The sequence below is a fragment of the Acipenser ruthenus genome, chromosome 3, assembly GCF_902713425.1.
Source record: "Acipenser ruthenus chromosome 3, fAciRut3.2 maternal haplotype, whole genome shotgun sequence".
Taxonomy (NCBI): domain Eukaryota; kingdom Metazoa; phylum Chordata; class Actinopteri; order Acipenseriformes; family Acipenseridae; genus Acipenser; species Acipenser ruthenus.
Window position 1 is genome coordinate 87,695,647 of NC_081191.1, and position 20,240 is coordinate 87,715,886.

Genomic DNA, 20,240 nt, shown 5'->3' on the forward strand with positions numbered 1-20,240 from the left:
TTCTTGTTTTTCACCGGGACGTGTGTTTCTGTTGAAATAACTACACTTTCCTGGTGTGGTGGTTGTAACAGGACAAAGGCCCTGCACATTGTAAATATTGGTAATTCATATTTTTGTGTTAGGGCAGTGATGGGGTTTTCAATTCCTGAAATATTTTCCTACAACAGGCAGACAAGCCAGGGATGCAAGAATGTGGCTGGACTTTGGTAAGTCTGACCTGAATGGTGTGGAACCAACAAGAGATATGAGAATGCGGCCAGATTACATTGGATACATGATTGCCAATTTACCCTGTCACCTATAAGAGCAATGCTGTGTCTCTTGGTCAGTGTCTGTCTTTTTGATCGCTTCCCCAAACTGTGTGGTTGCTGACAGCGATGAGTCTGTTACAACACCAAGGTCTTTCTCTTGGTGTGCTCCCATGTAGTATTTGGATGTTACACTTTTGTGACAGGCATGTAACACTTTACATTTACTGACACTTAATTTCCAATTTAATTTGCTGCCTCTCTGCCCAGTTTTGTATGAGGTATTGTAGTGTGTTCGGTATATTGGTGGCACCAAAGTGTAGGAAATGAGATAAATACCTTATTCATATAGAACCCGGATTCCCTTGACAATAATCGACATTCACACAACGTATCAGAAATATAAAATAAGACTTTATTTAAGAATAAAAAGGGGTGTCTAATATTACAGGAAGGAAAGGCTATTGGTTAGAGATATTCATTAATAGTATACAGCTCATTGATTCTTTAGTCAAACGATTACAATGAACACAACATTATTAGCATACAAGACTAAAATACTAATATTAATTACGGTTAGTTTCACAAAGTGGTCTACTTTGCATTAATATTTTCAATACTCGTTTCTCATTTTAATCAATCATATTTCAGCTGTTGATTTCCAATAGTGTTGCAACATTATCTTTGACTTGTATGGAGGTTTCCAACTGGAAATAGTTCCATTGATCAGACGTAACTCACAGTTCAAAGAGTGTTGCAATTGAAAAGTTATGTAATTTGTAAAAGTGTTCTTGTCGCAATTCTTTTGTATGGGCTACGGGACCTTCCAGAGGCACAGCTGCTGGTTCTTTGCTTAAGTTTGTTTCGTGGTTGGTTTCAAGCAGCGAAATAAAAACAAAGACTCGCTTTCGGATCAATGCTGTGTCCTGTTTCCTGGTTCAGTCTCTCGCAGAGCTGATTTCAGCTTCCTCTTAGCCTTCTCAGAACATGATTTTAGTCATTTTTGGACCTGATTCTACCCTTTGATTTCTGCTTGTCTCAGTCTTTTGAATTAAACCTCAACCTGTCTTGATTGGATCGTTGAATTTGTGGGTGGTGTTTAAAATCACACAATGTGCCTAAACACTGGTTGGTTTGTTTCTGGGCAACTTGGCTTTGCCCACAGATTGTGATTGACAGTTCGACCAAAGTTCCTTCGACCTGTCGAGGATGATTGACTGGCTTCCCCCCTCTCCACTTTCTTGAGGGAGGGGGGGCTCACCCGTGCCTGTTTCTCATCAAAGTCTGCCAGAATTGCCTGTGCAAAGATCCCAGTTTGTGATTATGCAAAGGAATTTTTACCTCTCACCAAGAGATGGGAGAAGAGAGAAATATTAACTTGCAAGTTTCTCAAATGATTTCAAACTGTGCATTTCAGTATCCAGCCATACCCTCATTTGACTGACACTGTCCGCTACAGTATAAATCTTTTGGGATTACCTGGTTAAATGTAGCTGTGTCAGCCACACCCTCAAGCTTTGTGTCCTCTGCAAATTTCACTAGTTTACTTTGGTCAATGTGTTTCTAAATTTTTTTTTTTTTTTGAATTAATGAATTGAATATATCTTGCAGCCATTTTTGAATATTGCAATGTATGTTTCTAAATATATATTCTGAGTAAATTTCCCAAATATATAATTTTCGGATAAATTTTTGTATATTTCTCCTCCATGAGGTCTGTGTAATTTGACAAATAAGAAAAACAAGAGGGCACCCCAGTACAGACCACGGTGCACACTTCTTTATGTCAGCAGCAGGTCTTGTGAGGTTGGCAGTCAAAGCAGTGTGACTTCGATCACATGAATACGATGGAAACCAGGGGACTGCATTTTGTTTCTACTTAGTCAAAAATATTTTGCACCCATCTTATTTCTTGGCATTCCCCAAAGCAGTTCGGGCCAAAGCTGATAACTAGTTAATTGTCAAGATTTATCGGTTAATGTTGAAAATATCCAACACTTGTTTCATTTAGCGTTAACCGGTTATTGTCCAATGCCTTCAAACCTCACTTGTAAAAGTTAATAATGATTTAATTGTACTACGCTTAAAGGTATATTCAGTATTCAGTCAATGTAATAATTTAATTCAAACGTGCTACACCAGTGGCTTCAAATACACTTGCAATTAAAAAAAGAAACGTCAGTTTTTTTGCACAGTTGGTAGTTAGCCCTGATCTTGCGTCTGCCCCTCTGTGCATCTGGGTTGCAGTGTGTGATGCACAGGAACTCAAGATGACACACAGTGCCAGGGGCATTTCTATCATAGTGCTGCAGGAAGTGAAAGAAAGTTGCTGTTGGGGAGTTGTCGCCTTTATCTCAGAAATGAAGCTGCTTCTTCTCCTTCTTCTGGCTGCCATTCCAGGTATGATTTTATCCATATTATTATTATTATTATTATTATTATTATTTATTTCTTAGCAGACGCCCTTATCCAGAGCGACTTACAATCGTAAGCAAATACATTTCAAGTGTTACAGTACAAGTAATAATACAATAACAGCAATATACATACAAGATAAATACAATTCATAAATAATATCATGTGAAAAATTCCAGTAACTACAGTACAGTTCAATAAAGGATTTCTAATTGCCATTTCTCAGACCCATAAGGCTGGTAGATTAAAAGCAAGAGCATTCAGTTATCTTCAGTCACTCGTGATTGCAGCCATTGAAAAATGTCCAGTGGCCCTAAATAGAGGACAGGATGGAAAACAAGGATATTTCTGCAACAATTCCAATCGCTATTTTGCTTGTGTTTCTGTAGTGATATACTCGGACATCACATTAAAAATATTTACTAATATCTGTGGTATGTTTAAGAACAAATAATCATTCATAAAATGGAGAGCATTAGTGTAGGGATTGCTGTGTACTAGGGAATTTGTTAGTACTTACATTCACGTTTGTTATGTTCAGTTACCTTCATGTATATGGACACGGGCAGAACAGAGTGACTGCTGCTAATCCAAAGGTTACTACACAAGACGGTTTAGCATGACACCTAAAGTTACTGACACTTGTGGTTCCTGAATAGTATAGATGGTTAAGACTTTGAATCCCATGAAAGCATTTTTATTAGTAGTTGGACTCGTGTTAATGTTAGTGTTATTTACTAAATGAAAAATAAGTTTCTGAATATATTTTTTAAATGAAATGCATTGATAGATCTGAGAATCAGAATCGTCATCATGTGAATAAGAACAGAAGAGGAAATTTCTCTTAAAACAAGAAGTGATACCAAGATCCAAAACATTATCAGCAGTAAAAAGATATGAAATCTACAAAAAGGGACATCAGTTTAGACAAGATGCTAATAATTGGAGTAACTTGGTCAAGTCGCTTCCAATTACGTTGTATTAGTTTTTCCTTACCTCTTCCTCTCCTTTTTATGTTGTTTGCAGTCATTCTGTGTGGTTCTTACTGCAATTACTCAAATATTGTATTTTTCATGTTCTGTGTAAATCTTTGTAAAGGTGCTTTCACTATGAGTCTGTTTGTATTTTTATATATATATATATATATATATATATATATCGATGTAAAAACATTTAAATAAGAAAAATGCCTCTACCTCATATTGCTTCATTCTGAGGGAGCAGAAGAGGCAACTCCACTATTGCCTAGATATCGGATATTCTGCTTCACATGGTGTGTGTGTGTGTGTGTGTGTGTGTGTGTGTGTGTGTGTGTGTGTGTATATCTTATTCATATATATCTTATATATATGAATAACATATATATGAATAAGATAAGATTATATATCTTTTTCAGCTTTCAAGCCAGTAAATCTTTAAAAAATTTCAAAAGAATCCCCAGTATTTTGAGATAAACTCAGTTTAAAGATTGGATTTTAAACAGAAAAGAACACATACAGTACAAGTACTAGTATCAGAGAATATCAACCAATACTTATTCGAGCAGATGATATACTGTACATTAATCCTGTGAATTTAATACACCAGCTGAGTTATACACATCTATTTATGAGCTTCAAGTGTTGGATTTGGTTTTTTTTCTGTTCTGTACTTGCAGATACATCCAGTTTGTCAACAGAAAGGGCCTTTACCGGCTTGGTTGGAGGATCCATCAGTGTCCCCTGTCACTATGACATGAAGTACAGAGACCATGTGAAGTACTGGTGTAAAGGGTCTAAATGGACATACTGTGACATTTTGAAACAGACTGACTCCCCCCCTCGTCATAGTAATAAAATATCAATCAGTGATGATAGAACGGGAGGAGTGTTCATTGTAACTATGAGAAGACTGGAGAAGAATGATACAGCCTGGTACTGGTGTGCTATAAAACTGGGAGGCAAAAAAGAAGCTGATCAACAATTTTATCTGTACCTAACAGTTACAGAGGGTAAATCATTCTTTAAACAACATTTTTGAAAAACGAACTATCAGACCTTGTGTGTGTGTGTGTGTTTGTGGATAGAGATTCATCACTGGGTGCTCCAGGAAGATTATTTTAAAAACCAAGATATACCCTTTGAGATCTTGTCTCTAAAGTGACAAAACAATTATTGTAATGATCTAAACACCCTACCCTCCACTAAAATGTATCAATCTGATATGTGATAACCTAATTTCATGGGAGTGATTCATGCAGGGTTAGGGTTAGGGGCTTATGAAACATTTCATGATACAGATCTACATAAAAAGATGAGTACTTCTTTCCATTAATGTAACCCTGCTGTCAGTATTAATTGCTGTTGTGTTTGCAGGAACCCCCGGCCTGTCTGTCACAAGTAACTTGATAACGGGAAGTGAAGGAGGATCAGCCAGTGTCTCCTGTCAATATGCTCAGCTATACACAAAGCATGTAAAATACTGGTGTGGCGGGAGAGAATGGGCCTCCTGTAAGACTCTAGTACGAACTGACACTCCCCAAACAGAAGGAGAGAAGGTATCAATCAGTGATGATAATGGTAACCTCCCCAGATTCTTCAATGTGACAGTGAGGAGACTGGAGAAGAAGGATGCAGGCTGGTACTGGTGTGCTATACAGAAAGGAGGGGCTGATGAAAGGATTCCACTCTACCTCACAGTTACTGACAGTAAGGAAACATTGATCATATTGCTCTGCAATAAATACATTTTAACAGTGTTGTCTTTGCTTGATGTCCTCTGTTCAAAGGAACTTCTGAACCCTATGTATCATTTATCGTTGACATTAAATTGTACTTAAAAATGTCTTGTCTTCTGTAGAAACTGATTTTTGTTATAACCAGGTGTGGCAGAGAAAGAATGAATCTTGGTTATAAATCTCCCTCCCGACCTGTGAGGGCGCTGTGTAAAGGGAACAGTGTGCCCCGGACTGGATGGTTTGGCAATTCATTCCAGTGAAAGGTGGAAGTTGGCCATCTAGAAAGGGGGCGGAGTCACAGTACACCAAGTCATCGCTCCAGACGGGCGGCGATGTGCCAATCGCGGATTGGAGGAAAAGCGATTGCACTCGCTAACCAAGGGGGTGTGGCAAAGCAAACTGTGCCTTTGTTATGGTTGCGAAAGAACCGCTGAAGGACTGTAAAGTAACCGTGAGTGTTTTGTGTTTGCTTGTTTGTCGTTCTAGTTGTACTCGTTTGTCATTGTTAGTCGGCTAACACGATCCAGGAGCTGTCGCTATAGGCCAGCACCAAACCCGGACAGCACTGCACTACTGTTCACTAATAAATTGTATTTCACCACTTGCACGTATAGCACTCACTCTGGACTTGTGATCGTGTTTATGTTCTGTGTGTGTTTATACTCTGTTTATTATTTTGGGACTGAACCCCGTGGTTTTAACTGTGCAGTACACATTGTTGTGTAGTGCCAGTTACTATTATTTACAGTCACCAAACGACCTGGATTACAAAACAATAAAGGATTGTTTGGACCGTTAACTTTGTTGTTTGTCATCTGTATGAGCATTGCATTACCTCTACACCTGCACACTGCAAACCACTTTGCCACACGTGGTGTCAGAACAAGGGATAGACCGCACTACACTATCAGCGCTGCTGGAGGTGCTGGATTGTATACAGGAGATAGAGAAGAGAAGGAGAGAGGAGAGGTACATGGCTCTGATTGAGAGGGTTGGGATCGCAATGATACCAAGTGCACCAACGGCCCCGAAAGCGAGGGCACAGAAGATGACGGCGGAGGATGACCCGGAGGCATACCTGGTCGTGTTTGAGATTCACCAGATACACGCCCCAGGGTAGTCACACAACGATTGTGTGACCACATGATACACTGGCTTTGCTCCGCCCACAAATTGGGGGTATAGATGGGCGAGGCTGGGGACAGCAAGGTTCATCTCGACCTTGGACCTGATGAAGAGATATTGGCAGATCCCATTGACCCGCAGTTCCAGAGAGAAAACTGCATTTTCAACTCCTGATGGTCTGCTCCATTTCATAACCATGGGCTACATGGTGCGCCTGCTGCCTTTTAGAGACTAATGGACCAGGTCTTACACCCACATCGTGAGTAGGCAGCAGCATATACTGATGATGTGGTTATCTACAGCTCCACCTGGCGAGAGCATCTGGCTAGGATTATGGCCGTCCTACAGTCCCTGAAGGTAGCCCGGCTGACAGCCAACTTGAGTAAATGTGCATTTGCCAAAAAGATACTCAATATTTGGGATTTATTATGGGAAATAAGCAGGTGAAACCCGTAGCCACCAAAGTCCAGGCTTTGATGGACACGACGATCCCCAAAACCAAGTCCCAGGTGAGGTCTTTATAGGGGTTGGCCGGTTATTACCGAAGATTTATCCCCGAGTACGCCACAGTGGTCAACCCCCTAGTAAACCTCACTAAAAAGTGTGCACCAAATTTAATTAAATGCTCAGAAGAATGTCGGGGTGCATCTGATACTATTAAGCAGAGTTTTTGCCAGGCCCCTACCCTTATTACACCAGATTTTAACAAAGGATTCATCCTCCACACTGAATGTTGGTCTGGGGGCAGTCTTGTCCCAACAGGAAGATGGAGTAGAACACCCAATCCTGTACATCAGTAAAAAGATGCTCCCCCAGGAGCGCAACTACTCCGTAGTCAAAAAGGAGTGTTTGGCCATTAAATGGGCTTCTCACATCTTACGATATTACCTATTGGGACATTCATTCGATCACTATATAATTTCGTCTATGAAGCCATGTTTTTTTTTTTTTTTTTTTTTTTTTAAATTTAGTCGTTGCCAATTATTTTTATTATTTTCTCCCCAGTTTGGAAATGGCCAATTATTTTTATGCTCAGCTCACTGCTACCACCCCTGCGCTGACTCGGGAGGGCGAAGACGAACACACACTGTCCTCCGAAGCGTGTGCCGTCAGCCGACCGCTTTTTTTCACACTGTGGACTCACCATGCAGCCACCCAAGAGCTACAGCGTCGGAGGACAACGCAGTTCTCGGGCAGCTTACAAGCAAGCCCGCAGGCCCCTGGCCAGACTACAGGGGTCGCTGGTGCGCGGTGACCCGAGGACACCCTGGCCCATGGCTGGCAATGCTGTCAGCACCCCTGCCGGTAGTGGCACGGCTGACAGCATGCTGGTCCACTCCTGCAGCGAAATTGCTGCGGGGGATGCTGGTCTCCTGACCTCTCCCCCTTTCTTCGTAGCCAGTAGCTCCCTCCTGTGGGGCTCCGGCCACAAGAACTCCTGCAGCGAAACTGCTGCTGGGGAAAGTGGTCTCCTGACCTCTCCCCCTGTCTTTGTAGCCGGTAGCTCCCCTTTCTTGGGCTCCGGCCACCGTACTCCCTGTGGAGGAGGTGCGGGAAGCAGAGACAGCTCCTGCTGTTTTGCTCCTGGCAGTGGCGGAGGCAAAGGCAGCTCCTGCTGTTCTGCTTCTGGCGGTGGCGGAGGCAGAGGCAGCTCCTGCTCTTCTGCTCCTAGTGGAAGAAGCGGTGGAGGTGGTGGAGGCAGAGGCAGCTCCTGCTCCTCTGCTCCTAGTGGCGGAAGCGGTGGAGGTGGGAGCAGCATGTAGTCTCCTGACGATGGAGGTGGGAGCAGCGTGTAGTCTCCTGACGTTGCAGGGGACTGGTGCGGCTCTGCCTCTCTTGCAGGGGACTGGTGCGGCTCTGCCTCTCTTGCAGGGGACTGTGGTGGAGGCTGTGGCGATGGGGCTGATGCTGGCCACTCAGAGGGAGGCTGTGGCGGTACTGGCTCCCTCTGCTGTGGCGGCTGGGCTGGTGTGTGCCGTGCTCCCTTCAGCAGCATAGATAGAGGCTGCTGGGGGACACCAGCATCCTGCCCTTCTCCCCCCCAGAAAAATTCAGGGGGTTGAGCCTGTAACTCCTCCCCTTCTGGCTCTCAGGATGGCAACGATGGCTCCTTCCCCTCTAGCTCTCGGGACGGCAGCAACAGGTGAACCAACAGGCATGCTTCCTCTGCTGGTGGACACGGGGACAGCAGGCATTCTTCCTCTGCTGGTGGACATGGGGACAGCAGCCATTCTCCCTCTGCTGGTGGACATGGGGACAGCAGGCATTCTTCCTCTGCTGTTGGAGGTGGAACCAGCAGGCATTCTCCCTCTGCTGGCAGCTTGGGTCCTGGGCTGTGGACGCACAGACTCCTCCCCTTTGGGCTGTGGACGCACAGACTCCTCCCCTTTGGGCTGTGGACGCACAGACTCCTCCCCTTTGGGCTGTGGACGCACAGACTCCTCCCCTTTGGGCTGTGGACGCACAGACTCCTCCCACTCAGGCGCAGGACGCACGGGCTCCTCCCACTCAGGCGTAGGACGTTCGGGCTCCTCCCACTCAGGCGTAGGACGTTCGGGCTCCTCCCACTCAGGCGTAGGACGTTCGGGCTCCTCCCCCATCTCTAGGAAGGTGCAGCTGGCCATGAATCCTCCTGCTGGAGACCCTGCTACCTGGGCTGCTGTTCCACTTATAGCTGCCTCCAGGTAGCTGAGGACCAACTCCACACCTTCCTCCCAGGTGCTTAGGGTGTGTTCCCTCCCATAGGCCTCCCATCGCTCCCTGTCTATCAGCCACAGGATCCGGGTGGCTATGGGCATAGACTGGGCCTCCAGCCCAGCATTGTCCAGGATCCAGTCCCGTAGTTTCCTGGCGTCTTCTGCCATTGTCATTTTTTTTTTCCCCCAAAGAAACTGCGGTACTCTTTCCGGCCTGAGTCTGGGGGGCGCTGTTATCCCGCTTCTGACACCATATGTCACAAGGCTGGCTGGTAGTGACACGTCAGACCCGGAAGAAAACACACAGACAGACGGTCGTGATGAGTGAAACTGAGTGCAATGGCTGCACTCAGCGTTTAATAACCAATAAATAAAAATGTTGAACAAACAGAAAACAGGACACGGCACTTGCGGCCAAAATAAACAGGTAAACAAAATGAACTAACACACAAAACAAGTGGACGAACGTTAACGAGTACCGTGCTGGCACTTCCAGCACGCTGTAGCAGTTGTTATCTAAACTCTAGCTTTTATTTCTCCTTCTCTCTCACTCGTTCTCCACTCACGAACACCCAACCCCGAGTGAGTGAAAACATGCTGCTTTTATGCAGTTGTACCGAGACTCGATTGCTAGTCAATCATTCAATTGGAATCTCGGTACAACTGCACGTGAATTAATTAAAGTGCACTCCCGTGACCACACATTACATTTTAACCAGCATGTGAAGTGATTTGTGCCATCCTCGTGCCTACATACAAATCTACATTTTTAAATACACGTGAAACACAGACCCGTTTATATCCCGTGTACCATCTCTATACACCAACATTTACACGCAACACGTAACATACAACATATAACACAAACTACGCACAAGGGCGTGGCCACATTGCCACATTACCTCATTAGCATAAAGTTTTCACCTCCTATTCATAAGAGTAAACGACAGCAAAATGCTGTCGATAACTAGGAGTTATTGAACGCTTTCTACAGTCAAGTCTAAACTAACGACAGCCTTGGTAGACTATTTTTTTAAAGACATATTTTATTACTACACTTGCTCTGTTATACAGTTTGACATACCCGTGATTAACACTGCCTATATATAAAAAATAAATCTTTATATGAAGGAACACGTTTAATATAAATATATACTCACACAAGAACATATTCTCTGGCATAATCTTTTTGAAAAAGCGCTGTGAAGCGGAGAGTAAGTGAGAGACTGAGAATTATTTTATTATTATTATTTCTTTGCCGTGATGCGCGGCTGACAGCAGTGCTTTTCTTTTTATTTCTTTTAACTGTGTTCACAATAAACAGTTTGGACGAATACTGCCTGCCTGTGTGAGCCTGTTTATTATAATATACAGTATACCAGTGTTGCTGATGCAGTCGCTGGGAAATTTGGGCTTGCAAAAAACACTGATCGAGCCTCAGTGCGAGGCTCTATCAATGTTTGAAAGGGAGTCTTTTTTCGCACACCACAAAACGATCAATTTTGTGTGCAATACGGCGTGAAACTTTCACTGATTCATAAACATAAACTCGCCCCTGATTGATTCCCTGCTTTAAGCAGGTTTTATTATTATTATTATTATTATTATTATTATTATTATTATTATTATTATTATTATTATTATTATTAATAATAATTGAGCATTTGTAAGATTAACATTTAAAGTTTTCAAAATGATTATTATTATTATTATTATTATTATTATTATTATTATTATTATTATTATTATTATTATTACTAGAATTACAGTATTATTCAAACATCCTCCTACAGTGCTTTTTGTTTAGTTTTTTTTTTTTGGTCCTGCAGTTAAGAATGGAAATCTTATGTGTGCGTATGGAAATGTGTTTACCAGTGTTGCCAAACAAAATGGAAATACAAAGTATTTATTTAAAAAATACTTTTTTTTCTAAATTATAACATGTCCTGAATTTTTGGCAGACGTGATAAGGGCATCGGAATCATTCTTGAACGACTGTATACCCAGTCGCCTGTTTGCTCAGATCATTTTATGTATAGCAATATGGACCACTTTCGTTAGTTTTAAACTAAATTCATTTTATTACGGCAGTCGGCAAGTACTTTTATGAATAGGGCCCATATGCAAGTAAAATTAAGAATAAGCATGAGCACTTCTGGTCTTGAATCTACTGTAGAGTACCATGTAACACAAACAAAATGGCAGTTTTCAACAGGCAGGGAAAGCAACATGGCTGATTTTGATTTTCATGCACCAGATAAATACAGTACTAAGGTGGATTTATTGCTGGGTTTTCCTTGGCTTTAAATATATGTTTAATAAGGCTAACTAGAACTTAGTGTGTGTCAGGAAAAATGTGCTTCACTTCTTGCTCAAACAGGGGAGCAGATGCATCAGCAGAGACTGTGTGCCAAACCGGCATCTTAACCACCATACAAAAGAGAATGTTTACACAGCCAATCAAATAATCCCCCAATACTCCACTCTGCTCTGGAATCTAACCTAACATTCTACCACCTAGATCAATGTTAGAGCTTCCAGCAGGCTAAAAAAAACCAACCCCAATCCTTAATAAACACTAACAACGTAGATCTAATCCACACCAAACTGACTGTGTCCTACTACACCAATCCAGCTGGAGACAGCACCAGCAAACTCCCTCACACAGTTACCCATGAACATTATAGTACATTTTTACTGAATTATAATTTACTTTAAATGCCAGTTTGACTAACGTATTGTTTTTCTTAATAGACATAGCCACAAAGTCAAAAACAACTATTCACACCTCAGTCTCCATGTCAACCATTGATGAAATACGGACCCAAACTACAAATGTCATACTGCCAAACAATACCCCAGGAAACACCACCAGGTAATTCCAGTTGTAAAGAGGCAACTTATAAAGTATTATATTGTTTTTTTGTTTGCAAATACTGTTTTTTTAATAGCTTTTTAGTTATTGTAATTGTAATTATTTGTTATGACTACCTTTCATCGTTGATTCTGTTGATTTTTAAAGAATTTCTATAATAATAATAATAATAATTTTGTATTTATATAGCACCTTTTATGCGCACACAAGAGTCAAAATATATAACGCGAAATCTGAATACCACAACAGTCAAAAGGATTCTTGTATACAACCAGGAGGAATCAGATACAGTTACATGCAACCAAAATAAATGACGATTAATATTACTATTGCAATTACTATTTCATAACCCATGAAGAGATAGCAGCTTATCACATTGCACTGAATTACAGGAAATATTGAAACAAAAAAAGTATAAAATAGAATAGTTTTAAAATACACCCGTAGTAAGGGTAATCTGTACTGTAACTGTCACTTAAGGTGAATATAGCTCCTTTCAGGGTAGTCAGATCTTTTGTACCAGTGCTACCCCATGTCATTAAATTAGTTATTCTACCAGCTATTCTGTTGGAATTCACATGACTTCCCAGCAATCATTTTGATCAGTTGTATTTTGGTTTTCTGCACAGACAAATGCAGCCTTGCTAACTCTCATTTTTGTTTTACAGTACTTTCTCAGACAGCGGCTCTACACAAGTAGCTCTCATGGTGGCAATTGGGATTCTTGTTTTTTTCTTGGTAATCGCTGTCATTTGCGTAATAAAGTATATACAGATCAAACAGGGTAAGACACAACTAACTCAATACTGCTTATTTCTTTTGTCGACAAATGTCATGTTCACGTACTTCTCTATCACTAACCTTTAGACAATTTAAACAATTCAGGTATTCACACCAGGGATGCACAAAATCAGCCCTCAAGGCCCAGTCCTCCTGGTCTCTGCTCCACCTGTCCTCTAAATTACTTAATTGAGTCAATCACTTAATTCTGTAACACCTATAAAACCTGAAGGAGGCTGGACCTAGGGTACTTGATTTGTGTACTCGTGACACACCCTTGGGATATTTGTTGGAGGCAAACAAACTATTTAAAATCTTTAATTATTTTTTTAGGTATAGTGAGAAAGGTGTCTCAGCAAGAGGACGTTGACCAGAGAGTGGACAGCCTCGCTGTAAGTTCTTATTTAGATTCCTGTTTAAACGCATTTCTATTTCTATATGTTTAATAGTTGTGTGCTGATTGAGTAATTACCTTTAAGAAGTGTTTGTCTGGAGGTTTTAAATAAATCAAAACATTTATTAATGCATTGATTTTAAAACAAGAAAAGCTGCCCTGATTTTTACTGCTGTACTGCATATGAACTAGCAAATCCAACTGATTTGTCATACAAACGTGGCTTTTCGTTAACCCTAACTTGAGCTTTCGCTGTGGAAACTGGAGCATGCTTTTCTTTGTCGGGTTTAATCAGAGATAACACCTTACCCAGCACTATAAATCTGTTCACCCATTTGTACAAGGCATTTTCATTGTGAACTCCATCCAGAAACAGAATTGAGTTGTTTCTGCTCTTCTCTCACAGCTTACAGGACAACCTGCGGGGGAAGAAGTCACCTACACTGCAGTGTCGTTTCAGAAGAAAAAGCAAACCATGAGAAAAGAAAAGGTAATAAATACATGCAGAAACTTCATATATCCAAAAGTATACACTAACCTTACAGTACAATTATTGAGACAGATTAACAATTGCAGAATGACTGCCCGATTGACTACACTCAGACTCCTTGCATTATCACTAAATACTGTATCTTGGTATCACTGATTGCTCCTCTTTCAAATACAAAATCCAGAGTTTTTCCATTTGAAATTAAATTACCCACCCCCAGGTGTTCTCTATGTGCTGGTCCTGTCCCATGGAGCAATAGTGTGGACGTACAGTGAATGCAAAACCTTTTAGAAATGAGCAAGAATAAAATCGGACCTTCTGCGCTTGGTTTAAGAATCTAAGAAGATTATCATAAGAATCCCAGTTCCAGTCATTCAATACAACCGTACAATCACATTTTTGCACAGACTCATGCTTCTTAGTATTGTATTTTTGAAATGGATCCCAGACAAAACACTTGTTCTCTAAAATAGGTCTTACCAAACTCTTGTAAAGATGTAAAACAACATTTGGAGGGGCCCTCGCTAAAGGAACGAAAAATAAACCCCAGAACTGTTCTCATTTTACAGCTGACAATCAACGTGGTGCGTCCACAGCAAGTTATCAGATACCAAAACCCTCAGAAGCTTGTAATGATCATTGCATGTGTACAACTATCTTTCCACTACAGGGACTGCCCTTCCTTATGCACTCAGAGCTCTGTCTCTCTGGGGGTCTTTTTGCTCGCTGTATTTAAAATCCATATTACTGTATATCAAAGAACAGCTTTCTTTACCACAAGGGTGCTGTCAAACCTGAACTTACTGACTTTCTTAATCTTCACAAATAAACCACTCGCACAAGCAATTCACTATTCCACCCCTCCCACACATTTCTGAGCACCTTCAACACTTCAGTATTGACTTGCACTTTCAACTTACACTTTCTCAAAATATCTTACACATTTTGTTCTTATGCAATAACACTCACACATAACCCAGCACTAGCCCTAGCCATGCAAACCAGGAATTGAGGTACGGTGGAAAGAGATTGGGGAAGTGGAACTGACCCAATGACACCCATGGACAAGGAACTGACAGCTAGTGGTGGTGGGGAGGAAGGGCAGCTTGAAAACTAAAAACAAAGACAGCTTATTAATAAGAAAGTGTGGCTAATATAACACAGGGCAGAAGAGTAAATTAGCAGGTGACATTGGTGACACTCAGAACCGCAGCAAAGCTTTCCCTGACCCGGTTCTGTGTTGTGCAGGTGAAAGCTGTGTTGGATCTGCCCTTCCCTGATGTCATTAAGAGATATGCATGAATGTAAACATAGGTTTCGACCATTACATACACCGTTGATAACCAGTGGTGTAGTCGAGCTGGAACCTTGACTTAAGAATTAACTTAAGAACATTTACCAATTTGTTATGAAAATGCTTATATAGTGCCCATCCGCTCTAATTTCTAATTTCAATTTCAGTCTTTCAATTGAATACGCATGCATTACCTATTAAATGTTACCTCAAGTTCAATATACAAATAAAACGTGAGTTTGTATAATTAGTTTTATCTATAAAAATCTATATTTTAATTAGTGTTCCGGTACTTTAAGATTTAGGACTACACCACTGTCGATAACTATCTTCTCTTTCAGCCCTCTCAGATACCTGGAGAGGCCACTACATACGCCACACTGGAATTCCAGAAAAGGGATTCACCCACAGGAGATATGGGAACGGTTTGCAATGCACAGCCTTTTGATGCTGCCTCCGCTCTCTATGCAACTGTTGGTAAAAAAACCAACCGCCCATGAGAAGTGCCTTCTGCGCTCCCAGACTTGCATCAATAAACCTGTATAATGCAAACTTAAAGAGATGATAAAAACTCATAATCCACATCCATTCTAGGACCTTAAAAGACGCCCAAACTATTGCCTGGATTCTCATACGTCTGTGTGCAGCTTACCCAGCTCTCCGAGAATGAGAAACTTAATGAGGATATTGTACAGTATGTATAAACTCAAATGACCCCGATGAGGCTGGTTCTATGAGATGTTGTAGATATGTGGCACAAGTGCATAATAGTGTACAATAATATTTTTCATCCAAGTAAAGCTTGAAACTGAAGCCACCTGTAAATCATTGGGATCCATTAAGATCTGACAACATTTTGTGATCAATCAGCTTCTAGAACCGGACAAGCAGTGATTGGGCAATGGCTTTCTTTCAGTCATAAATAGTCAAATGTGTTAAATGATTTCCACTTTTATGGCAGTATTATTGTTAGTATAAGAGACTATGGGCCCAATTCACATACTAGTGGTAAAACTGGAGTTAAGCTTGAAGGTGTGTTAGTAATACACCTTCAGTCTTTACTCCTGGCTCCGCTGTAATTCATGGTGTTAGATCAGCTCTCATGAACAATTAATTTGCATTAATACCACTCTTTTTACCATGATAGTGGGACTCTTACCTCATTATCTCCTTTAATTAAATGCCCACACTTATTACCTGCAGTACAGCTAGCTGTAGGCACATTGATATAATATGCCTTTGCTTTAATTAAAAGTTGCTCAACAACAGAGCACATTTTTACACTGATGTTCTAATATAACTTTGTTACATGCGTTACTTCTAATGTTTTTTTTCCCACTTTCCAGCAACAGCAATGTGAAATGTATTATCCCATGCTGTGCACGCTTTTCTGTGATTAATCATTTGTTTAGTGATATTAAAAATGTGAATTATTATTTTTGTCCTTACATGTTGAGGCACAGAGAAAATGCATGTCTGAGATATCAGCATTCAATTCATATTTTTTTCGTCATACTCCCTGTATATTAAAACAGGCTGGACCAAGACCAAACTGGCCAAACGGGGCACACATGTAAACCGTCTTAAAAACTACACCCACTGTTACTCCTCTATATTAAAAAGAATGATCATTTTATGAATTCTTTTTAAAAAAAAAATAAAATAACATGCTTCCGGACCAAAGCAAAAGTGCCCGGATGGTATAGTTTTCAAGACATTTTGTATTGTTTTAGTGCCCTGTCTGGGCAGTTTTGTCTTTGTCCAGCTTTCAAGCACTTCCATTAAAACATATTTGCTGCTACAGCTGAATTGCTTTTAGTTGAATAGATTACTAATAACTATTTAATTATATTTGAAAATCAAGGAACAAAACACGGCCAATCAAAGGAAGACATCATTTGGAAATCAATATTGCAGATATGCAGTCGGTCAAACCAAAAGGGGAGTGGGTAAAAGGTGGACCAAGGCAAAAGTGCCCGGATGGGGCATTAAAAGATATTTGGTCATCTTAAAACCTTCACCAAAGTATTACTCCTTCCCTATAGTCTACATATGAAAAATAATGGTTATTATAGCACCCCATATTTTTTTTAATTATAAAAAATGCCAAAAGTGTCTGGACGGGACATTAAAAGGGGTCTGATCATCTACATCAAACTGTTACTTTCTCCCCATGGACCACATCGACCACTTTCAGGGGTCTGAAAATCTACATCAAACTGTTACTTCTTCCCCATGGACCACATATCAACAATAATAATTATTATAGCAGTTTCCCTGTTTTTTTAAAAAAAAATACATTTCCAAGCTACATTTCATGGTGTGAAAGAACAGCTTCCTGTAATAGCATAATAAAAAAGAACTAAAAGTAGGCTGGGCAGGCAGATATGAAATAGAAAACAAACAACTCATGTAATGTAAGATAAGGAGGCTTTACTGTCGCTGCGCCCCTTGTAAGCAAGTTAAGTAATCATTGTAATAATAATAAAGCGTATAGAATGGCAGTCCAGTATCAGCTACATGCTCTGTTATAGAAGCAGAAGACACTTCCAGAGCTAATTTCAAAAATTCTTTGGAGGGCAGATACTAATTAAAACCCTTGTGGAAATAAAAATCCAATCAACTAGAAATAATAAAAAATAAATAATTGGGAGAACAGACACTGCATTTTTAAAAATATGTATAACCAAAATTCATATTTATACACTGGATGTGTGCATATTTGCAATAGGGAACGTAATAGAATTATAATATGTAACCCTATGTTGCATGTCATGAGTTCAACTATATATATATATATATATATATATATATATATATATATATATATATATATATATATATATATATAGTGAAATCCTTTAATAAGCCATCATTCATTGTTTAGTAACATATTCCAGTTAACAATAAAAAGAAACCAATGTAAGAAAACCATATTTTCATGATTGTGTATTGGCCTTAGACAATCAACAATATTTGCGTTTATTTCATTGTTTTAATGCTAAAACACTGTTTTCCTGTGTTTGACTCCTGCAATGCATACATAAAAAATATATTTCAAAATATGTCTAAGTATTTTTTTCAATATATTGTGGAACATATTATGATATGTAAGAAATAAGGGGCAGGCTCTGTCCCTCAACTAAATCTTCTAGCAAACTAATCCTATAAAGGGCATGCCCACATTTCACAAAATGTTCTGAAAGTCATTCTCCCCAACCTCCTTTGCAGCTGTATCTACCTTACAGGTGGTTGAAAGTCCTCCATAATCCGTCCTTGGTTGAACTCTGACCGACATTGAGATATACAGTGCCGTAAAAAAGTATTTGCCCCGTCTGATTTTCTGCATTTTTGCATATTTTTGACACTGAATGTTATCAGATCTTCAACCAAAACCTAATATTAGATAAAAGGGATCCTGAGTGAACAAATAACACAAAAAATTGATACATATTTCACTTATTTATTAGAGAAAGTTATGCAACACCCAATGCCCCCGTGTGAAAAAGTAATCGCCCCCTTAGACTCAATAACTGGTTACGCCACCTTTAGCAGCAATAACTGCAACCAAATGCTTCCTGTAGTTATTGATTAGTCTCACAGCGCCGTGGAGGAATTTTTGCCCACTCCTCCATGCAGAACTGCTTCAACAGTGACATTTGTGGGTTTTCGAGCATGAACTGCTCATTTCAGGTCCTGCCACAACATCTCAATGGGGTTTAGGTCTTTGACTAGGCCATTCCAAAACTTTCTTGTTCTTCAACCATTCTGGTGTAGACTTGCTTGTGTGTTTCGGATGATTGTCTTGCTGCATGACCCAATTGTTCTTCAGCTTCAGCTCACGGATGGATGATCTGACATTCTTCTGTAGAATTCTCTGATACAGAGCAGGATTCATGGTTCCTTCAATGAAGGCAAGGCTTCCAGGTCCTGATGCAGCAAAACATCCCCAAACCATGACTCTACCACCACCATGCTTGACTGTTCGTATGAGGTTCTTAATGTGGAATGCAGTGTTTGGTTTTCGCCAGATATAACGGGGCCCATGTCGACCAAAAAGTTCCACTTTTGACTCATCTGTCCATAGAACATTATTCCAGAACTCTTGAGGATCATCCAGGTGCTTTTTGGCAAACTTGAGATGAGTTTTCTTTCTGATGGTGGAGTCATGAACACTGACCTTAGCCGAGGCGAGAGAGGCCTGCAAATCCCTGGATGTTGTTCTAGGGTTCTTTGTGACTTCCTGGACGATTTTACGCCTTGCTCTTGGAGAGATTTTGGCAGGACGGCCACTCCGGGGAAGATTCACTACTGTCCCAAACTTTCTCCATTTGGACAATATGGCTCTGACTGTGGTTTGGTGGAGCCCCAGAGCATTAGGAATGGCTTTGTGTAACCCTTTCCAGACTGATAGGCATCAACAACTTTTTTCCGGAGGTCTTCAGGAATTTCTTTTGTTCGTGGCATGATGTGCCTCTAGAATCTGTGTGCTGACAACTTCACTCTGATGGTAAGGGCCAAAGTTAGTCAGATTTATATTGGGCAGGGCTGGCCCAAATCAGGCCTGGTTGTAAACCAAAGTACTCAAACAGGTGACCCTAATTATCCCTTTAATTGGGTTGAGTTAACTGGGGGGGGGGGGGGGGGGCAATAACTTTTTCACACCTAAAGATTGCATGTTTGATTACCTTGCACACCAAACAAATGAAAGAAGCACCAAAACTTTGGTGTCATTTTTTCTCTCAGACTCCCTCTATATACTACTACAACCCACAAAAAAATCTGACCAAATACAATGTGAAAAATGTGCAAATATGCAGAAAATCAGACAGGGGGCAAATACTTTTTCACGGCATTGTACACCTCAATTGAGGATCCTAGGACAGACTGTCAAATGATTCCATGCTACCATAGTCCATTGCACATATCAAGTGGTGTCTTGATCTTTGCATTTACTATAACCAGATGATCCATTGTGATTGGCTCAATGTTTCACAATAGGTGGCCTTTTCAGGTTGCAGGTCAAACAGAAGAATCTTCCTGTTAATATAGAGGTCTCACAACTGCACTAGAATGTTGTCTGCCCCACGTTGAATCTCCTTATAGCACCTCCAGAGTTTTTTTCATCAACATCACACCTATGTTCTTGTCTGCAATAGCAGCTCAATTGCTAAAGCGTATTGTGAATTTGTAAATATCTATTGAAT

General features: G+C 40.5%; 1 protein-coding gene across 1 annotated transcript; it reads left to right on the top strand.

The window, feature by feature from the left end:
* The first annotated feature begins 2,475 nt into the window (after positions 1 to 2,475).
* LOC117394439 (CMRF35-like molecule 8) lies at positions 2,476 to 17,760 on the top strand. Its single transcript, XM_033992721.3, has 8 exons — positions 2,476 to 2,648; positions 4,321 to 4,653; positions 5,018 to 5,350; positions 11,955 to 12,075; positions 12,744 to 12,859; positions 13,189 to 13,247; positions 13,656 to 13,739; positions 15,375 to 17,760. Exons 1-8 carry the CDS (start codon positions 2,519 to 2,521, stop codon positions 15,531 to 15,533), a joined length of 1,335 nt encoding a protein of 444 aa, XP_033848612.3. The 5' UTR covers positions 2,476 to 2,518; the 3' UTR covers positions 15,534 to 17,760.
* The last annotated feature ends 2,480 nt before the right edge of the window (positions 17,761 to 20,240 follow it).

What these genes read in the sequence shown, in the direction of transcription:
- LOC117394439 (XM_033992721.3), top strand. Translation starts at nt 2,519, where the DNA reads ATGACACACAGTGCCAGGGGCATTTCTATCATAGTGCTGCAGGAAGTG. An exon ending in GTACCTAACAGTTACAGAGG is followed by an intron (nt 4,654 to 5,017) that starts GTAAATCATTCT and finishes TTGTGTTTGCAG; the next exon opens with GAACCCCCGGCCTGTCTGTC. An exon ending in AGAGAGTGGACAGCCTCGCT is followed by an intron (nt 13,248 to 13,655) that starts GTAAGTTCTTAT and finishes CTTCTCTCACAG; the next exon opens with CTTACAGGACAACCTGCGGG.